This window comes from Symphalangus syndactylus, chromosome 19 (assembly GCF_028878055.3).
Source record: "Symphalangus syndactylus isolate Jambi chromosome 19, NHGRI_mSymSyn1-v2.1_pri, whole genome shotgun sequence".
NCBI classification, from domain to species: Eukaryota; Metazoa; Chordata; class Mammalia; order Primates; family Hylobatidae; genus Symphalangus; species Symphalangus syndactylus.
Window position 1 is genome coordinate 72,811,171 of NC_072434.2, and position 17,572 is coordinate 72,828,742.

Here is a 17,572-nt window from a genome sequence, read left to right on the forward strand (position 1 = left end):
AAGCAGGAAGCGACTGGGTGGGTTTTGTGTGTGTTTTTTTTTTTTTTTTTTTTTGGAACAACCCGCTTTTGCCTTCGATTGGCCGCTGCCCGTCACGCGGCCCGCGGGCGGGACGGAATTGGAGAGCTTTCACTTGCTGACCTGGCGTCCCCACCGCTCCAGTTCGTGTGGCCAGGTCTTTTACCGCTGACCTGGGGAGGACTTAGGTGCAGGGGAGGGATGGAGCAGGGGGCAGGGCAAGGAGGGATGGGGGCTCAGGGCGGGGCACGCGGAAGCAACTGCGAGGACTAAGGGAGCCCGCAGCCTGGGGCATTGGAGCCCCTCGCCATACCCCTAGTGCGTCCTCACCCCCTCAGCCCGTGCTTCCCAGGGCCGGTATCCTCGGAAGGCCCGGCCCTCACAGCCTTGGCAGGCCAAGGTCAGAATGATTGGAGTTGGGGGATGGGACGGGGGCATCCCTCCAGGACCAGCTCTCCAGGAGGCCCACATTCTCTCTGCGGGAACCACTCCAAAGGGGCACGCTGTTCCAGGCAGCCCCTCGCGCAGACACTCCGGCTTTGTCGAGGTAGGAGTAGGCTGACCCCGGAATTCTGCCGCGCTAGTGACTGACACAGGCTGTTAAAGTGCTTGACCCTGCAGGGGTGGGTGGGGGAGTTCCTTGGAAAAGGTTAGGGCGCTGTGGAAAGGAGGCCCCTACATAAATCCTAACCTCTTTGGGATTTTGCCCCTGCTTGTGCAACTTTGGGGGTCGAACGGGATGGGGTGGGCAGCTCTGAGGCTTTTTAGGGGTTCAGCCTTTCCCATTTTCCCCCTTCGAAGGACCCAATAGGGTGCATAGGACATTTCCACGGGCAACCTGGGACCATCCCTGACACAGCAACCTAACCACCCCCGCTCCTCCCGCGCATAGGATATTTCTACTTCTTTGACAGAGTAACCTAAACGCCTGGGGGGGCTGGGAGCCACAGATTCCTGTCATTCCAAAGTGGGGGTGGGGGCATGGCTAAAGAAAACGTGACCACGCTGTTCCTGGTGTGTAGGTATGGATTTAGAAATCGGTCCACTCAGAACGCAGGGGCTTTCAAAAGTTTCCTCTAGGAAGCATCTGTCAGTATACCCTCTTAATGTTTGACAGTTCTAATCACAATTATATTTAGACTTTGAGAAACCCCCCTGTGTGTCTAATGGCTGCCAGCGTGATGCCAGAGAACCCTGGCAGGTGGCCTGCAGTAAGCAGAAGGCCTGCACCTTCTGCAGAGCCAGGGGCAGTGCCAGAGTCCCCTGGCCTGTGTCTACCCTTTCACCCACATGCTCACGGTGGAGATGACCATCTGACCAGATTTCGGAGCCCCCAGGCAGAAGAAAGGCTGCAGGGGGCCCGGGAAGGCAGCCTGGGAGTAGGTGTGCAGGTGGGACCCATCGCTTACACTGTAGAAGGACACCTCCCCGGCCTCGAAGTCCAGGAAGATGCCCACGTGGCTGGGAGGCTCCATCAGCATGACCGGGGTCAGGGCAGACAAGGTGGATAAGTACTTGGTCCCCTTGGACAGCTGCACCACCCAGAAGCCGTTTTCTGGGCACTTGGGGACCCTGTCTTTCCGGCTCACGTTGTCTCTGCACACACCCAGGGCCCACAGCGCATCCCCGGTGATGTTCATGCCCACCTCCCAGTAGTGCCTCCCAGAGGAGAAGGTCGTCTGGCCCACAGCACAGGGGTAAGCCACAAATCGGTCCTTGCTGCAGAATCCGCTGCCCTCTGGCGAAGAGCTGAGGTAGCGCCTCTGGCGGCTGTCATACAGGAGGAGGTAGGGGTATGCGGAGGTGGCATCAGGCACCACATCCTCTGTAGATGGGCATGGTGGTGGAGAGATGGGGAGAGGTGCAGGGCATTCAGGGTCAAAGGTGGGAGCACCCGGGCCTTAGCGGTGGATGTGGCCAAATGGTCCCCTAACTCCCCAGAGGCCTCCCCTGCTGTGAATCTTGGGGGAGGGGAGGCTTCCACACACCAACTGTGTGTGGGTATTGGTGGCAATAAGGTACAGGGGGCTGGGCGGAGGGACCACTGGGAACTCAACAAGATTCTAATTCATGAATTAGAACCATCAGTAACGCCGCCCTACAAAGGCACAGTGAATATAGCCAGTGACCGTCACTAGGCAGTGCACTTGCAGACCCCCCCCCCCCACTGGTGGCTTCCAAGGCTAGGGGGTACAGTGGGGCATTGCCAAGAGATCCTGGGTCAGAGGTCCCGGCCCTGGGTGCCCACTTACCTAGAAAGCTTCTTAGCATTTCAATCTGTCCGGGAACTCTGCACACAGTCCTGGGTCTGGTTGGGGGGGCAACCTCTGGGCACTGCACACTCACGTTGTTCTTCCTCCGGTGGGCACACACAGGGAGTCTTATTGACTCCCCTGGCCCCACAGTCTTATTGTCCCCCCCGCCCACCACTGCCACTGCCCCCGCGCCTGCCTGAGGGGACCGCATACCTGCTCAGGGGTTCCTTCATGTCCTGCAAAAGACAGGGACGGAGGGCGGGGAGTGAGCCAAGCTCCTGGCTCACCTCAATGTCCCTGCTCCCTTCTTGTCCGTGTCTTAGGGCAAGACCCATCCTGTCCCCTGGGCATTCCCTTCCCACAATTGAGCTTCATGGCACTCCTGAGCCTTCCCCACTGCCCTGGCTCCCACTACCACCAGAGCCCCCAGTGCCTCACCTAAGCTGAGCTACCCTGTCAGCCCACGGTCACACGCCTGAGGTCCTGCAACTCAGGAGAGGTGGAGGGAGCCCCTCCGGGCAAGTGGCCACTCAACACTGACCCTCCTCTCCCATTTCAGGTGGGTGCAGCCCACCCAGCAGGAATGGGGTGGGGGTGCAATTGGGTGCAGTTTGGGGAGGGAGGGGGGTGGGTAACAGACTGAGCCACCTGGGGATTTTCTGTAGCCTCTTTAGGGATTCAGAGTTCCCTAAAGAGATCCCTGTTTGCTTCTCTGGCCTGGAAGCTACAAGGGACTTGTTTTCCAAAGGCCATATTTCTAGTTTCCAGAGCGTGACCCTAACTCTAGGCAGGGATTCTCATGCAGGTGACGCGCTTGGCCCTCTGCTCATAGAAGTACCCTTCTACCAGCTGTAGGGGCTTTTCCCCTCAGTTGGTCAGCAAACCAACGTAGTGGGTTGTGAACAGGCTGCTTTGTTTTTCCTTTTCCTTTTTTTTTTTTTTTTTTCCTAGATGTGATCTCACCATCACCCAGGCTGGAGTGCAGTGGCGCAGTAGCTCACTGCAGCCTTGAACTCACGGGCTCAAGCAGTCTTCCTGCCTCAGCCTCCTGAGTCCTGGACCACAGGCACACACCACCATGCCCTGCTAATAGGTTTAAGTTTTTGTAGAGATGGCGTCTCGTCAGCTGTAATCAAGCCCCCTCTCCAGGACCATGGCACACAGGCTGGTCCCAGCAGGCAGGCTGGCTGCTTCACCTCCCCACCGCCATTGCCATGCAACTCACTCCTGGGACAGTGCACCTCCCCCACACCGAGACATGGAGTCCCTGTCCCAAAGCCGCACCTGGCTGCCAGGTGTCCCAAGCCACCTCTCTGGACTTGGAAGGAAATGGGGACACTGTCTCAGGTTGGAACCTGTAAGGGGCTGACTTGTGTCCCCACTAATTCACAGGTTGAAGCCCGAACCCTCAGGACCTCAGAATGTGACTGTGTTTGGAGATAGCATCTTTAAGGAGGGAGTTGAGGTCACTGGGGTGGGCCCTAATCCAGTCTGACTGGTGTCTTTATAGAAGGAGATGATTAGGACACAGACGTGCATAGAGAGATGATGCTGTGAGGACACGGGGAGAAGACAGCATCTTCAGGCCCAGGAGAGAGGCTCAGGAGGAACCAGGCCTGCCCGCACCTTGGCCTCAGCCACCCAGCCTCCAGGACTAGCAGACTGGGAGCTAACAGCCCTTTCCTGTTGGCTGCCTCTTCCCCAAGCCCAGTGCTCCCTGCCCATGCCTGTCAGAGCTCACATCCCGCCCTGCCTGCCAAGCCTACTGGCTCACCTGCAGCATCTGGAGGGGCCCCTGTGTGCTCCGCTCCTCCAGCTGCAGCAGCAGCAGCTCCAGGGAGTGGCTCTGCCGGTCCAGGCAGGCCACGTTCTCCCGGAGCCTACTGGAGGTCTCCTCTTCTTCCCTCTCCAGAGCCTGGAGGAGCCTCTGCTTTTCTTCCACCAGGTAGAGGTGATTCTTCTCAAACTCCAGCACAATGCGTTCTCTCCGCTCCTTCACCTTGTTCTGCAGGAGTGGAGAAGCCCGGCATGTCGCCAGCAGGTGGCTCAGCTCCAGGGATGCTGGCACCTCACCCCAAGGCCCTGATGACCCACAGATCACCAGCAACTGGAGCTTTAGCTGGGGACCAGGAACTGTGACAGCGGCCCCCACCCCTGCTATCCTGTGATACACTGAGTGTAACCCTCCGAGCCCCAAACTGCAACTTCTATACATCCAAACACCCATGTACCCTTGCTCTGAGGAGGTTCAGAATGTCCACCCCCAGATAAGCCTCTTGGGCGTGTTAAACAAAATTGATGGGTGGCCATTGTTTTTTGTTTTGTTTTGTTTTGTTTGAGACAGGGTCTCGCTCAGTTGCCCAGGCTGGAGTGCAGTGGCACTTATTGCAACCTCGACCTCCTAGGCTCAAGTCATCTGAGTAGCTGGGACCACAGGCATGCACCACCACATCCAGCTAGTTTTTAAATTTTGTGTAGGGACAGGGTCTTGCTCTGTTGCCCAGGCTGGAGTGCAATGGCACAACCACAACTCACTGCAACTTTGACCTCCTGGCCTCAAGTGACCCTCCCACCTCAGCCTTCCAAGTAAGTGGGACAACAGACATGTGTCACCACCACCATGCCCAGCTAATTTTTAATTTTTTTGTAGAGACAGGGTCTTGCTATGTTGCCCAGGGTGGGGTTCAGTGGCACGATCATGGTTCACTGCTGTCTCGGACTCCTGGGCTCAAGTGATCCTCAGGGGCCACTGTTTTGAACTGGGCTCCTGTGCTAGGTCCCAGAAGACCAGACCCAACCAGAATGGAGTCACTGGTGCTAATGAAACCAAGGGGTTCATTGATCAGGTCAGCCTGCCCTGATTGCTTTTTGTTATTTTGTTTTTCCTTTTTCCACGAAGCTGAAGGCCGTGGCTCTGAACACTGACGCCCAACCTTCACTGGCTGCTTTACAGATAATATTCACAGGTCACCATGGGACTGGTCGCTTCAGGAATGTGGGGCAGCTCCTGTCCAGCTGAAACTGGTTGAGACCATCTGCCCTTCAAGTGGACCTGTCCCAGTGCCCGAGGTGGCCTTTTGATGTAAGAGGGCCAAAACTTCCAACCTCAGATCATGCTAAGGCTGCCATTTCTGGTACCTGTGTCCTGTGAAATGCCATGCACCCCGACAACACCTGCACAGAATGGGCCTGCTGGACCACCCTGCCTCTGTAGTTCATAAAGACTCCCAAGCTGTATCACTTGGGAGGCGGGTTTAAGAGCTGTTCTCCCTCCTCCTCACTCGGCAGCCTTGCAAATAAATCTTTTCTCTTAGCTGGATGTAGTGGCTAACACCTGTAATCCCAGTGCTTTGGGAGGCTGAGACGGGAAGATAGTTTGAGCTCAGGAGTTCAAGGTCAGCCTGGGCAATAGCAAGACTCTGTCTCTACAAAAAAAAAAAAAAAAAAAAAAAAAAAAAAAAAAAAAAGCCGGTCTTGGTGGCAAGTGCCTATAGTCCCAGCTACTCAGGAGGTTGAAGCAGGAGGATCACTTGAGTCCAGGAATTTGAGGCTGCAATGAGCTATGATTGCATCACTGTGCTCCAGCCTGGGCCACAGAGCGACTCTGACTCAAGAAAAAAAACAAAAAATAACAACAAAGATCTCTAAATCTGTTTTGATTTTGTATTTTGACAGGCATTAGGATTAGGGTAAACTAAAGGCTATTGAGAACCCGCAGAAGCAGGAAAACCTGTTTGCCTCTCCATTAGCTGCCTAAAAAATAAAGTGCCTGGCCTGGCGTGATGGCTCATGCCTGTAATCGCAGCACTTTGGGAGGCTGAGGTGGGCAGATCACCTGAGGTCAGGAGTTTGAGACCAGCCTGACCAACATGGTGAAACCCCATCTCTACTAAAAATACAAAAGTTAATCGGGCATGGTGGTGGGCACCTGTAGTCCCAGTTGCTTGGGAGGCTGGGGCAGGAGAATTGCTTGAACCCGGGAGGCAGAGGTTGCAGTGAGCTGACACCGCACCATTGGATTCCAGCCTGGGCAACAAGAGTGAAACTCCACCTCAAAAAAAATATAAAAATAAAAAAGTGCCCTTTCATGAAGGAAATTTCCAGTGGTCAAGGCATCTATACCAGGAAGAGAGTTCCAAAAACAACTCTTCACCTGAGACACTTGTTTAAATACTTAACCAACATCACCTGCCTCCCCAGCCCAGAGGCCTCCAAGCCCTATTCCTTTGTGGTGCTGACCTACACCCCTGCCCTCTGGTTGCCTCCTTTGTGGTACTGAGCCCCCACCTTCTGGCTGCCTCCTTTGTGGTACTGAGCCCCCACCTTCTGGCTGCCTCCTTTGTGGTACTGAGCCCCTACCCTCTGGCTGCCTCTTTGAGTCTGATTTTTGAGGCCCCTTCTCTCCACCCTATGTGTGCATCTGTAATTTAAAATTGCCTTTTTATCTTTTTCCCTGCTGTTCATCTGTCTTAAGTCAGTTTCATTCTGAGGCCAGCCACAGAACCTAGAAGGGTAGAGGCAACTTTCTTCTTTTCCTGCTGCTGTGGCAGCATATCCCCATGGGCAGACACAGATGTGGAAATGCAGGAAGATGGAGCAGCAGCAGGAAAGGGACTGGACAGCCCTGGGCACCCACCTGCCACTCGGCTAAGCTCTGCTCCTCCCTGGCCTGCAGATTCCCTGCCCTGGTGATCTGCTCCCGAAGGTTCTCCATGTCCTCCTCCAGCTTCAACTGTGGGACACACAAACCGCAGGATTTGGGATCAGCGATCTCCCCACCTCCTGCCTAGAGTCCAGTTGTGCTCGCTGAAACTGCACCCACCCCAGAGACCCTCCTCAGGAGGGGCAGGGGATCAAAATACATCACCCAGAATGTGCCACCTTGGATTATTTTGAGCTAAAGTCACTTAAAAAAGGGCAGGTGTAAGAATTGCTTTGACCCTCGGCCTTCCTAAGAGCAGAAGGCACAGCCACCATGCCAGAGAGGCCTGCCCTAGGCCAGGAGGAAAGCCATGTTCTTAGCAAGGGCGGGAAAGCTGAAACCAGAGAAATGTGTGCAAAGGGACCCTGCTAAGCTAACCCTCATCCTCCTTAGGTACATGTTTGGCTCTAACATGCTTCTATGGGCCTCTGGCTCCTTGGGAGGGACTCCTGGGTCATGGAAAGCTTACAGGGAATGAATTTCAGTGCTTTGCTTCTGCTTATCTGTCTCAAATCAGCTTGGTTCTCAGAGCCACCCAAAATACTCTAAGAGAGGAGAGGTAAGATTTTGCAATGCCTGCATCATACAGTGTAGGCCCACATTGTCCCCAGGGACACCCCTCCCCAGCCACAGGCCACCTTGTCCCCCTGGATGCCTCCTCCCCAGCCCCTGACTTGGGCCACTTTGTCCCTGGACACCTTCTCCCTCCCCCATGATCTGGGTCACCTTGTCCCCCTGGGTGCCTCCTCCCCGGCCCCTTGACCTGGGCCCCGATGTGGCCCACCTTGTACCCCTGCACTGCCTCCTCCGCAGGCAGCACCCTGTGCAGCCGGTGCTCCCGGGACTCCCTGCACACCACACAGATGGGGCTCTGGTCCTCCTGGCAGAAAAGCTTGAGGGGCTCGTGGTGCTCGTGGCACAGGTCTTGCTTCTGCAGGCCAGGATGCTGCCGCACCATCTCGGCCACCTTGGTCAGCAGCCGGTTGGGCAGCAGGTTCCTCTGCGGGGACATCTGTCTGCACTCGGGGCAGGGGAAGGAGCCCTTCTGCTTCCGCCTCCCCTTCTTGCCCCGCGCCTTCTCCCAGCTCAGCTGGATGCACGCTCGGCAGAAGTTGTGGCCACAGGCGGTCATCACAGGGTCTGTGAAGTAATCCAGACAGATGGAGCACGTAGCTTCCTCCTGCAGCTTTCTGGCCAGTTCCACAGCCTCCATGGCTCCTGGGAGACACAAGGCAGGTTCCCGCTTGAGGGACGCTGGAGAGAGGTGGAGGGAGCAGCCCGATGCTCTGGGCACCGGCAGTGTGCAACCTTCCTGTACAGCCTCCCTTTACAGAGGAGGGCTAGGAATGCAGTCCAGTTAGAGAGTCCAGAGTCATCATTTTTTTAGCCTTGTCAACAACAGACACAGATGCCTCCCCAGAAACTACACAGACCCTCCCTGACCAATGCTCGGCCTGGACCCTACCCGTCCACTTCCGCCTGCTGCTGGCTACCCCCAGCTCCACATCTCATCAGTTCCTCCTCCCCGACCGACCGTTGCTGGCTAGGCCTTCAACCTGCCTTTCTGGAGAAGCCTGCTAGGTCAGCTTAGGGAGAAGCCCCTACCCTTGGGGCCTTCCCTTAATCACTTTCCATCCGCTGACCCTATCCAGATCCCCACTCCCACTCCCCCATACATCCCCAGCGGTCTTTGCTGGCGCAACTCTCCCATTGCAAGTAGCCTGCCTAAAGAGCCTTTCAAGTGTCAGAAGAATTTTTTCTTTAACAAAACCCTGTACACCAAAGGAAAAAGGGATGGGCTATCAGAGGAAAAAAGCTCTCTTCCATTCGGTAGTGAGGTGGGGTTCAGAAAAAACACGCGTGTGCATACACGCGCCCACAAGCACAAACGTGCATACATGCACAGAAGAATACACATACTCATGCGTGTATACAAACGTGCATGTGCACACACGCACACCCACGCATACACACCACACAAATACACACAAACATGTACGCACAGAAACACGCATTCACAAACAACACACACAGGCACAGATGCACATATCGGTAAACATGCATGTATGTACACACAGGTACACGTGCGCACACACGCACAGGCACACGAGCATGCACACAGCCGCCCCCTGCAATCTGAACACTCGCGACCCCACGCAGTGGAGATCTACAGCCTTTCGCCTACGCCACGGGGTTGCTATGGGGACCGAGTTGCAGAGGGAGTTGAAATCGCGTCTACACTGCAAGTACGATTCTCCCCTTCCGTTCTGCCATCGCCTAAAGCGAGGGCGTCTAGGGGTCTCAGACTTCCCGGGCTTTGTCCCACGTCTCGGAGCTTTCTGCACACCAACCACCCGGCGCCAGCCCTCCCACTACCCCCAAGAGCCCTAAGGGAGGCACCCAGCCCATCCTGACCAAAGCCGGGCAGGGCGGAAGCGGGCGTGGGGCTCTGGCTCTGGCTCTGGCTCTGGCTACGGGTATGGTTGTCCTTCCCGTTCTGGTCCGCTAGGGTCCCGGTAGAGTTGAAGCGCGCTAGCCCCTCCAGGGACGCGGCGGCCGGCGGAGGCGGGAAGGCCGGGCGTTGGAGGGCGAGCAGGACCGGGTTAGGCCTAGGTCGCGGTCCAGGCGCCACAGGAGGGTGGCCTAGGCGGGGGGGGCGGGTACTCACCGCGGGGGGTGCCCCGCACAGCGCCTAGCGCACCTGGCCGAGCGCTCGCTGCCGGGAAAGGCTGGGTCTGCCCCCACGAAGCCCAGGAGGCCGCGGCCCGGCCCGGGGCGTGGGGGCGTGGGGTCGGGCGGCCGAGGGGCTTTGTGGCGTCAGCGGGGGATGGGGGGCGGCGGGGGAGGGGAATGCTGGGCGAGGGAGTGAGCGGCGGCCGGGACTGGGGCGGCGCCTCTTAGGAGAGGTTGCGGGTGGCTTGGGGAAGGAAGGCGGCAGGGGGTGGGAGGCTCTGGATGAGCCGGGGACGGGCGCAGCGGGCAGCTTACTGGGCGGTGGGGGAGGATGTGGTCCACAGCCCAACGAAGGGAAGAGTCTGTTGGCCTGGGGTGGGACTTTTAGGGGAGGTTAAGGGAGTGTGCAGGGTGGGGAGTTGGGGGGTTACTTGGGGGTGGGGAGTGGAATGGGGACAGCTGGTGGGGCAAGGGGCGGGCAGGCGAGCGTCAGGGTCGGGGGAGTGGGATTGGAAGAGGCTTCTCAACCTGGGGTTGGGGCTGCGGGAGGGCACGCGAGCCCCAGGCTGGAGGGTTAGGTGAGAGGGGCTACGTTGGTCGGGGTAGGGGATGGAGAGGAGTTTGTGAGGGCTGGGTGGGGGTGAGGCAGCAGGAGCGAGTGCCGGTTGAGAAGCAATGAAGGGGGTCCCCAGGAGCAGCCAGTCAGCCCCCAGGTCTGCCCACATGGTGGCAGTCAGCATCAGGCTGAGGGTACAGGGAGGGGCGTCCCAATCCTGTGGGCGGACCGGTTTGGTGGGACCACCTGGCAGGTCAGGTCCCCTGGGGCGAGGGGGGACAGGGTGGGTCTTGCTGACACCCCAGGTGGTTTTGTTACCAGACACAGGTCCTGATCCAGATCCCAAGAGAGGGTTTTGGATCTTGGGCAAGAAAGAATTCAGGGCAAATCCATAGAGTAAAGTGAAAGCAAGTTTATCAAGAAAGTAAAAGAATAAAGAGTGGCCCCTCCATGGGCAGACCAGCCCCCAGGGCTGCAGGTTGCCCATTTTTATGGCTATTTATTGATTATATGCTAAATAAGGGGTGGGGTATTCATGAGTTACCCAGGAAAGGGATGGGCAATTCCAGAAACTGAGGGTTCCTCCCCTTCTTAGACCATATAGGGTAACTGTGACCTTGTCTTGGCATCTGTAAACTGTTGTGGCACTGTTGAGGGTATCTCATAGCATGCTAACGTATTATAATTAGCATATAATGAGCAGTCGTGATAACCAGAGGTTATTCTGGTCGTATTATAATTAGCATATAATGAGCAGTCGTGATAACCAGAGGTTATTCTGGTCGCCATCTAGGTTTTGGTGAGATTTTGCTGGTCTCTTCACCACATGCTGTTTCATCAGCAAGGTCTTTATGATGTGTATCTTGTGCCAACCTCCTATCCCACCCTGTGACTTGGAATGTCTAACCTCTGGGGAATGCAGCCCAGCAGGTCTCAGCCTTATTTTACCCAGCCTCTATACAAGATGGAGTCGCTCTGGTTTAAAAGTCTCTTACGGTTTCAGCCAAAATGCCGCCCCCAGCCCTGCCCAGGTCCTGGCTGGTGGCCATTTCTCTTGGCCTTGAGTCCCCACACCTAGTCATGACGCTTCATCCTCCCGTAGAGGGATGCACCTTTCACATGGAGGGTTCATCTCCTGCTTTCAGGAAAAGGGGCCAGAGGCCTGCGTGCACTAAGTCAGAGTCCTGGGATTGGGGAGAGAGAACAGATGAAGAAACTAAGGCTTGGCCCATACAGGGGGTGCAGGCAGGCAGGAAAACAGGGCCTCAAAGGCTAAGAGGCACCATTCTGCAATCTCCTGGGTGTGCGGGTGTAGACAGCTGGCCATGGGCATAGATGGCTGGCTTTCCCTGGGCTCACTTGGTGGAGTGTTTCTTCCGTGGTCTCTCATCACTTGCACACACAAAGGGGTCTGTGTGCTGTCAGGTGTGAGCTGGCCGCGCCACTGGCCGATTAAGTGAATTACCCTTGTGAACCCCGAATATCTGAGACTAGTTTCAGTCAATTAGGAAGTTTATTTTGCCAAAGTTAAGGACACACGCCCATGACACAGCCATGTGCCCAAGGTGGTCTGAGCACAGCTTGGTTTTATATATTTTAGGGAGACATGAGACATCCATCCATATATGTAAGATAAACATTAGTTCCATCCAGAAAGGCGGGACAACTGGAAGTGGGGAGGGGGCTTCCAGGTCATAGGTAGATAAGAGACAAATGGTTGGCGGGCGCCTGTAGTCCCAGCTACTCAGAGAGGCTGAGGCAGGAGAATGGCGTGAACCCAGGAGGCAGAGCTTGCAGTGAGCCGAGATTGCGCCACTGCACTCCAGCCTGGGTGACAGAGCAAGACTCCGTCTCAAAAAAAAAAAAAAAAAAAAAAAAAAAGAGACAAATGGTTGCATTCTTTTGAGTTTCTGATTAGCCTTTCCAAAAGAGGCCATCAGATATATATTTATCTCAGTGAGCAGAGATACGACTTTGAATAGAATGGGAGGCAGGTTTGCTCTAAGCAGTTCCCAGCTTGACTTTTCCTTTTAGCTAGTGATTTTGGGGCCCAAGATTTATTTTCCCCAATAAATTGGGGATTGGGCAGACCCAATCCTCTGCCTGTCGTTTGCATCAGTGAGGGGATTGTGAGCTGCAGGTTTCCTTCAATTGGGAAAATGGAATCACAGAATTAGGGGGAAAATGGAATATATATATATCTCGCATAGCACCACACATGCCCTAGTCACCTGCTGACACTTTATCACCCTTTGTTACAAATGGTTTACAAGCAGCTGAGCCTAACAACTTCTTTGGGTTTTCACTTCTTTCCTGTACACCCCATGCATGTAAAAATATTAAGATCAATACAGTGTGGATGCCATTCTCCTGTTCGTCTGTCTTTGGTCAGTTTAATTCACAGTCTCCCCCCATACTAGCATGATGTGGGGAATTCAACAAATACTTGTTAAAATACAGCATCAGCCCAGGATGCTCATTATTAATGCTCTTTAGGCTCACCTGGTTATTGAGCTGAGAAATCTATCATCATGATAAAACAATTGGAACAACTGTCATATCCTCAAGTCATTAAGAAAAAATCAGATAGCAGTTACGTGTCCTGATAAACTGTTAGGTTTAATAAAAGGTAGGATGTAGAATATATGTAGTCTGCCACTATTTAGGTAAACATAATTACTGTATATGTATCTCTTGGAAAATATACAAGAAATATACAAGAAACTCCATCTGATGAGGGAAATTAAGGGCTGAGGAACCCCCTAATTGAGGGAGGCTCAATTTTCACTATATATCCTTTTGGAATTCTTAAATTGAATTCCACTTTAAGAATTTAATTCTTAAATTAAATACCACTGCTGTGGATTGTCTTTTTTTTTTTTTTTCAAATTATTTAAGCAAAGGATCAGCAATGTCTTGAAACACAAGTCTTACTTACACTGTTACAAGGTAAATATCCTTTGCCCTTACTGAATGCAGCCCCCACTAAGTTATTAACATTGTAGAAAAGATTCAAGAGCAAAATTTAAGTGCTCATGCAATTTAAAATGTGCTGAATTAAATGAAAAAGAAGAGGGGCTCCTGAAAATAGGGTAAGAGAGCCACGGCCTCTTTATGTCTTCAATTCAGACTGCTCAACAGGAGAGTCCACTGAGCCACAGAAGAACAAATCCAGGTTGTTATGCACTGAATATTTGTCTCCAAAATTCACATTTTGAAATCCTCACCTCCAAGGTGATGGTGTTAGGAGATGGGGTTCTTTGGAAAGTAATTATGCCATAAGGGTGGAGCCTTCATGAATAGGATTGGTGCATTTCCAGAGATTTATTTTCACTTTACCCCTTGCACCACATGAGGACACAGTGAGAAGGCCCTGTCTGTGAACCAGAAAGCAGAATCTCACCAGAAGCTGAATCTGTTGGCACCTTGACCTTGGACTTGCCAGCCACCAGATCTGTGAACAATAAATTCCTGTCGCTTATAAACCACCAAGCCCACAGCATTTTGTTATAGCAGCCTGCGTAGACTAAAACGAAAGAAGACAGATTAATGGGAGAAAGCATACATATTTCATTTTTACATGTACATGGGAGCCTTCACAGCAAAATGAAGACCTCAAGAGTAGTTAGGCCTAAGTGCTTACGCACTGGATGGAACAAAGGGTAGTAATTGTGAGAAAGCAACTGGAATACCTGGGGAGGCTGGGGAAGGTAAGAGCTATTTTTGTTTGTTTGTTTGAGACAGAGTCTCACTCTGTCACCCAGGCTGGGGTGCAGTGATGTGATCGTGGCTCATTGCAACCTCCACCTCCTGGGTTCAAGCAATTCTCCTGCCTCAGCCTCCCAAGTAGCTGGGACTATAGGTGCGCGCCACCACACCCGGCTGATTTTTTTTTGTTTTTTTAGTAGATACGGGGTTTCACGTTGGCCAGGCTGGTCTGGAACTCCTGATCTCAGGTGATCTGCCTGCCTTGGCCTCCCAAAGTGCTGGGATTACAGGCATGAGCCACTCTACCTGGCGATAAGAGCTATTTTAACAAAGCCTGTTTGTATACATTTTGCTGCACTTCAGTCCCCATGCCTAGTCATGCTGTTTCTCCCCCCGGCTAGAGGCAAGCACCTTTCCCACGGAGGGTTCATCACCTGCTTCAGGAAAAGGGGTCAGAGGGCCCTTCTTACACCTGCTGTTCTTCAAGTGCCTTCAGCTCAAAATAATTCTTATATCAAATCTGCATATTTTGGGGAGGTCTATTCTGCTATCTTGTTGGGAGCCGAAAGCCTGAGGGTCGTGACCAACTCAGCATTCCACTGGAGGCTATGTGACTAAACAGCAAACTGTCTATCATGAATGCAGGATGTGGGCAAACTCGCATCTGTGCCTGCCACCAGAAGGTACGCTGAGGGCCTCATTCCCTGGCTCTGTGCTCCTTGAGGTTATCTACTGGGACATCTGGAGCCTACTGTTCAAAGAATGCAGTCATGCAGGCCTGCACTAAGTCAAGCAGCTGACCACAACCACCTCCTTCTCCCTGTCTCCTTTACTCAATAAATACGAAGGGCTCTAGAAGCTCAGGGACCTTGTTCACTAGAAGCAAGGAGCCCCCTGGCCCCTTTTTCCAAATATACTCTTTTGTCTTTATTCCCACGTTTGTCCTCCTTTGTTCAGTCCACCAAGGCCCATGGCACTATCTCTTAATGCCTAACTCTCCTTTCTGTTGTTTATTTCTGGAATTTTAACTTTTTGATATTTAGAACCACTCATTCCACTTTTATAAACACTGCATGCTCAGGCTGCCTCCATAGTGTATATGTGCTCGAAGAGTTGAGTACACAGTGAAGAGATATCCACATTTCAGTTACTATCTCACATCGTTAGAACCCACAGGATACAGAAGCAAAGGCTCTGGTCGTAATTGTAAGGGTCTGGCTCTGTTGCCCAGAATGGAGTGCAGTGGTGTGATCACAGCTTACTACTCACTGTAACCTGGAACTCTCGGGCTCAAGCAATCCTCCCACCTCAGCCTTCTAAGTAGTTAGGACCACATGGCCATCATGCCCAGCTAATTTTTGTATTTTTTGTAGAGACAGAGTCTTGCCATGTTGTCCAGGCTGGTCTTGAACTCCTTGGCCTCAAGAAATCCTCCCATCTCAGCCTCCCAAAAAGCTGGGATTACAGGCATGAGCCACCATGCCTGGCTGGAAAGGCTTCCTCAAGTACCCACTTACACGACCCAGAAAGACTTCGGTTACTTTTTTCCTGTGTCTAAACTTCTTTCCTTATCTCCTCACCTTAGGTCCTCAGCAATCAGTTCTGAGATACAAATTGCCCTGTGTTGCCTTGTTGTATCTTTATAGGGCATCAATTTGTGCACTATCCACTCCATTAAACAGTGAAAATAAGGAACATATAAGGCGAAGCTCTTGTTTTTTTTGTTGTTGTTGTTTTTGACAGGGTCTGTTGCCCAGATTGGCCTCAAAAATTCCTGGGCTCAAGCCATCCTCTCGCCTTGCCAGTAGCTAGGATTACAGGCATGTGCCACACTGCCCAACTTAGACTCTGATCTTCATACAAAGACCAGAATGACAGGAGGCTGCTCAAGTGGCTTGGTCTCCTACAGAAGGCAAAGCTTGATCATGATCCTGTCAACAATGCATTATCTGCATCCAGTTCCGCAAATGTAGCTAACTGCCCAAATTCCTGCTCCCTCCAAGGCTACCCAGCAAGATCATCAGCAAGGTTACATACGTTTAGCTCTCCACCATTGGGCAAGACTTTGTCAGGACAAGGGCTTTGTAAAGCACTGAAGACTTGAACTTTACCTGCTCGGGAGGCTAAGGCAGGAAGATGGCTTGAGCCCAGGAGTTCAAGGCTGGCCACTATGCTCACCTCTGTGAATAGCCACTGCACTCCAGCCTGGGCAGCATGGCAAGACCCTGTCTCTGAAAAAACAAAACAAAGAGGGAAAACTTAAATTTATCCCAAAGGAGTCTAGTATTGAAAGTCAGAGCTGACTTTCAAAACCAGAACACAGCTGTCCCTGAATATTCTAGGCTTTCTGGATAGCCCTCCAAGGATCTGGCACTCATAAGTTTAAATACATCCTGAGATTTAAAAGGTATGATGTTCAGTTGTGTGTGTACTAATAAATTGATGAAGCTTTTGAATTTTGAGTCAACAGGCTATAAATTGGGTTCAAAGAGACTTACAAAATCCACTGTTGCCTATTGATAACATTTTATGCACACTCCTTGCTATGTATAAGAGCACCTTTTACTATCATTGCTTCTACACACGATACAGGTCCCCTTCACTCAAGCATAAGCACCTTGAAAGCAGAGTGGGCAGCAGCCACAGGAAATGGATTTTATTCCCTCCATGATCCCAGCATGGGGTAGTGCTTGGCTTCATTCAGTTTAATAAAGCCTTTAACAAATAAATGATTCCAACCTGTACCAGAGGGAGATAATCCCTACATCCTTATCCTCACAGCCATCCTCAGGTTTTCCCGACATAAGTCTACTATTGGATCTGTGGCCTGCTGCCCTAGCTATAGGATTTCTCAGCAAGTTGGTCTCTGTGTCTCTCATCCCCAGAGCACTGCCAGACTACTTTGTGGCGCTGGGAAGCCTGTTTCAAAGTACCGGGCACATGGGCCACCCCTGTCTGTGACTGCTTGGTAAACTGACTTCCAGGGCAGAGTGCCCTCTTTGAACTTTAGGCTGGGGTTTCCCAGTATTGATTTCACTTAGGCTGAATTAACAATGCAAACGCCTGGCTGGGCTTCTCACACACAACTAGCTAGTCATCTACCCTAACAGAAGATAGGGTGAATTTACAACATACATGACTAGCCAGCCTTTTAACTGAATGGGAGATTGGGTATGTTAACACATACAATGACACGGACTTCTAACTGGAGATGGGCCAACACCACAGCTACATATGTGTGTGCACATGGGCACACGTGCACACACGCACACACACACACACACCCCTAGCCAGCCTTCTAACCTAATGGGAGATAGCCCAAGTTAACAAGATATACAACTAGCCAGCCTTCTAAATTAACAGGAGGTAGGCTGAGTTAACACACACAAGTAGCTGGACTTTTTTTTTTTTTTTTTTGAGATGGAGTCTCGTTCTGTTGCCCACGCTGCAGTGCAGTGGCACGATCTTGGCTCACTGCAACCTCCACCTCCTGGGTTCAAGCAGTTCTCCTGCCTCAGCCTCCTAAGTAGCTGGGATTACAGGCATGTGCCACCACACCCGGCTAATTTTGTATTTTTAGTAGAGATGGGGTTTCACCATGTTGGCCAGGCTGGTCTGGAACTCCTGACCTCAGGTGATACACCTGCCTCGGCCTCCCAA

At 52.6% G+C, this 17,572-nt stretch overlaps 1 protein-coding gene and 1 long non-coding RNA gene across 9 annotated transcripts; one reads left to right on the plus strand and one right to left on the minus strand.

Annotated features, from left to right (window-relative positions):
* Nucleotides 1–44: 44 nt before the first annotated feature.
* On the plus strand, nucleotides 45–5,586 carry LOC129458186 (uncharacterized). Of its 4 annotated transcripts, none has more exons than XR_010114810.1 (4): nucleotides 45–565; nucleotides 1,629–1,715; nucleotides 2,597–2,832; nucleotides 3,225–5,586. It is a non-coding gene; the product is annotated as an uncharacterized lncRNA (long non-coding RNA). The 4 variants fall into 4 exon arrangements; XR_010114811.1 differs by lacking the exon at nucleotides 45–565 and adding an exon at nucleotides 1,386–1,521; XR_008649555.2 differs by lacking the exon at nucleotides 2,597–2,832 and having other exon boundaries at nucleotides 104–565.
* On the minus strand, nucleotides 62–10,037 carry TRIM17 (tripartite motif containing 17). Of its 5 annotated transcripts, none has more exons than XM_055233883.2 (8): nucleotides 9,644–10,033; nucleotides 7,760–8,193; nucleotides 6,910–7,005; nucleotides 4,048–4,278; nucleotides 2,487–2,509; nucleotides 2,271–2,374; nucleotides 1,665–1,843; nucleotides 62–201 (listed from the first exon to the last, which is right to left on the minus strand). In XM_055233883.2, exons 2-8 carry the CDS (start codon nucleotides 8,186–8,188, stop codon nucleotides 181–183), a joined length of 1,083 nt encoding a protein of 360 aa, XP_055089858.1. In that variant the 5' UTR covers nucleotides 8,189–8,193; nucleotides 9,644–10,033; the 3' UTR covers nucleotides 62–180. The 5 variants fall into 5 exon arrangements, with proteins under 5 accessions (XP_055089858.1, XP_055089856.1, XP_055089853.1 ...); XM_055233881.2 differs by having other exon boundaries at nucleotides 93–191; nucleotides 9,644–10,034; XM_055233878.2 differs by lacking the exon at nucleotides 62–201 and having other exon boundaries at nucleotides 1,128–1,843; nucleotides 9,644–10,031.
* Nucleotides 10,038–17,572: the final 7,535 nt, after the last annotated feature.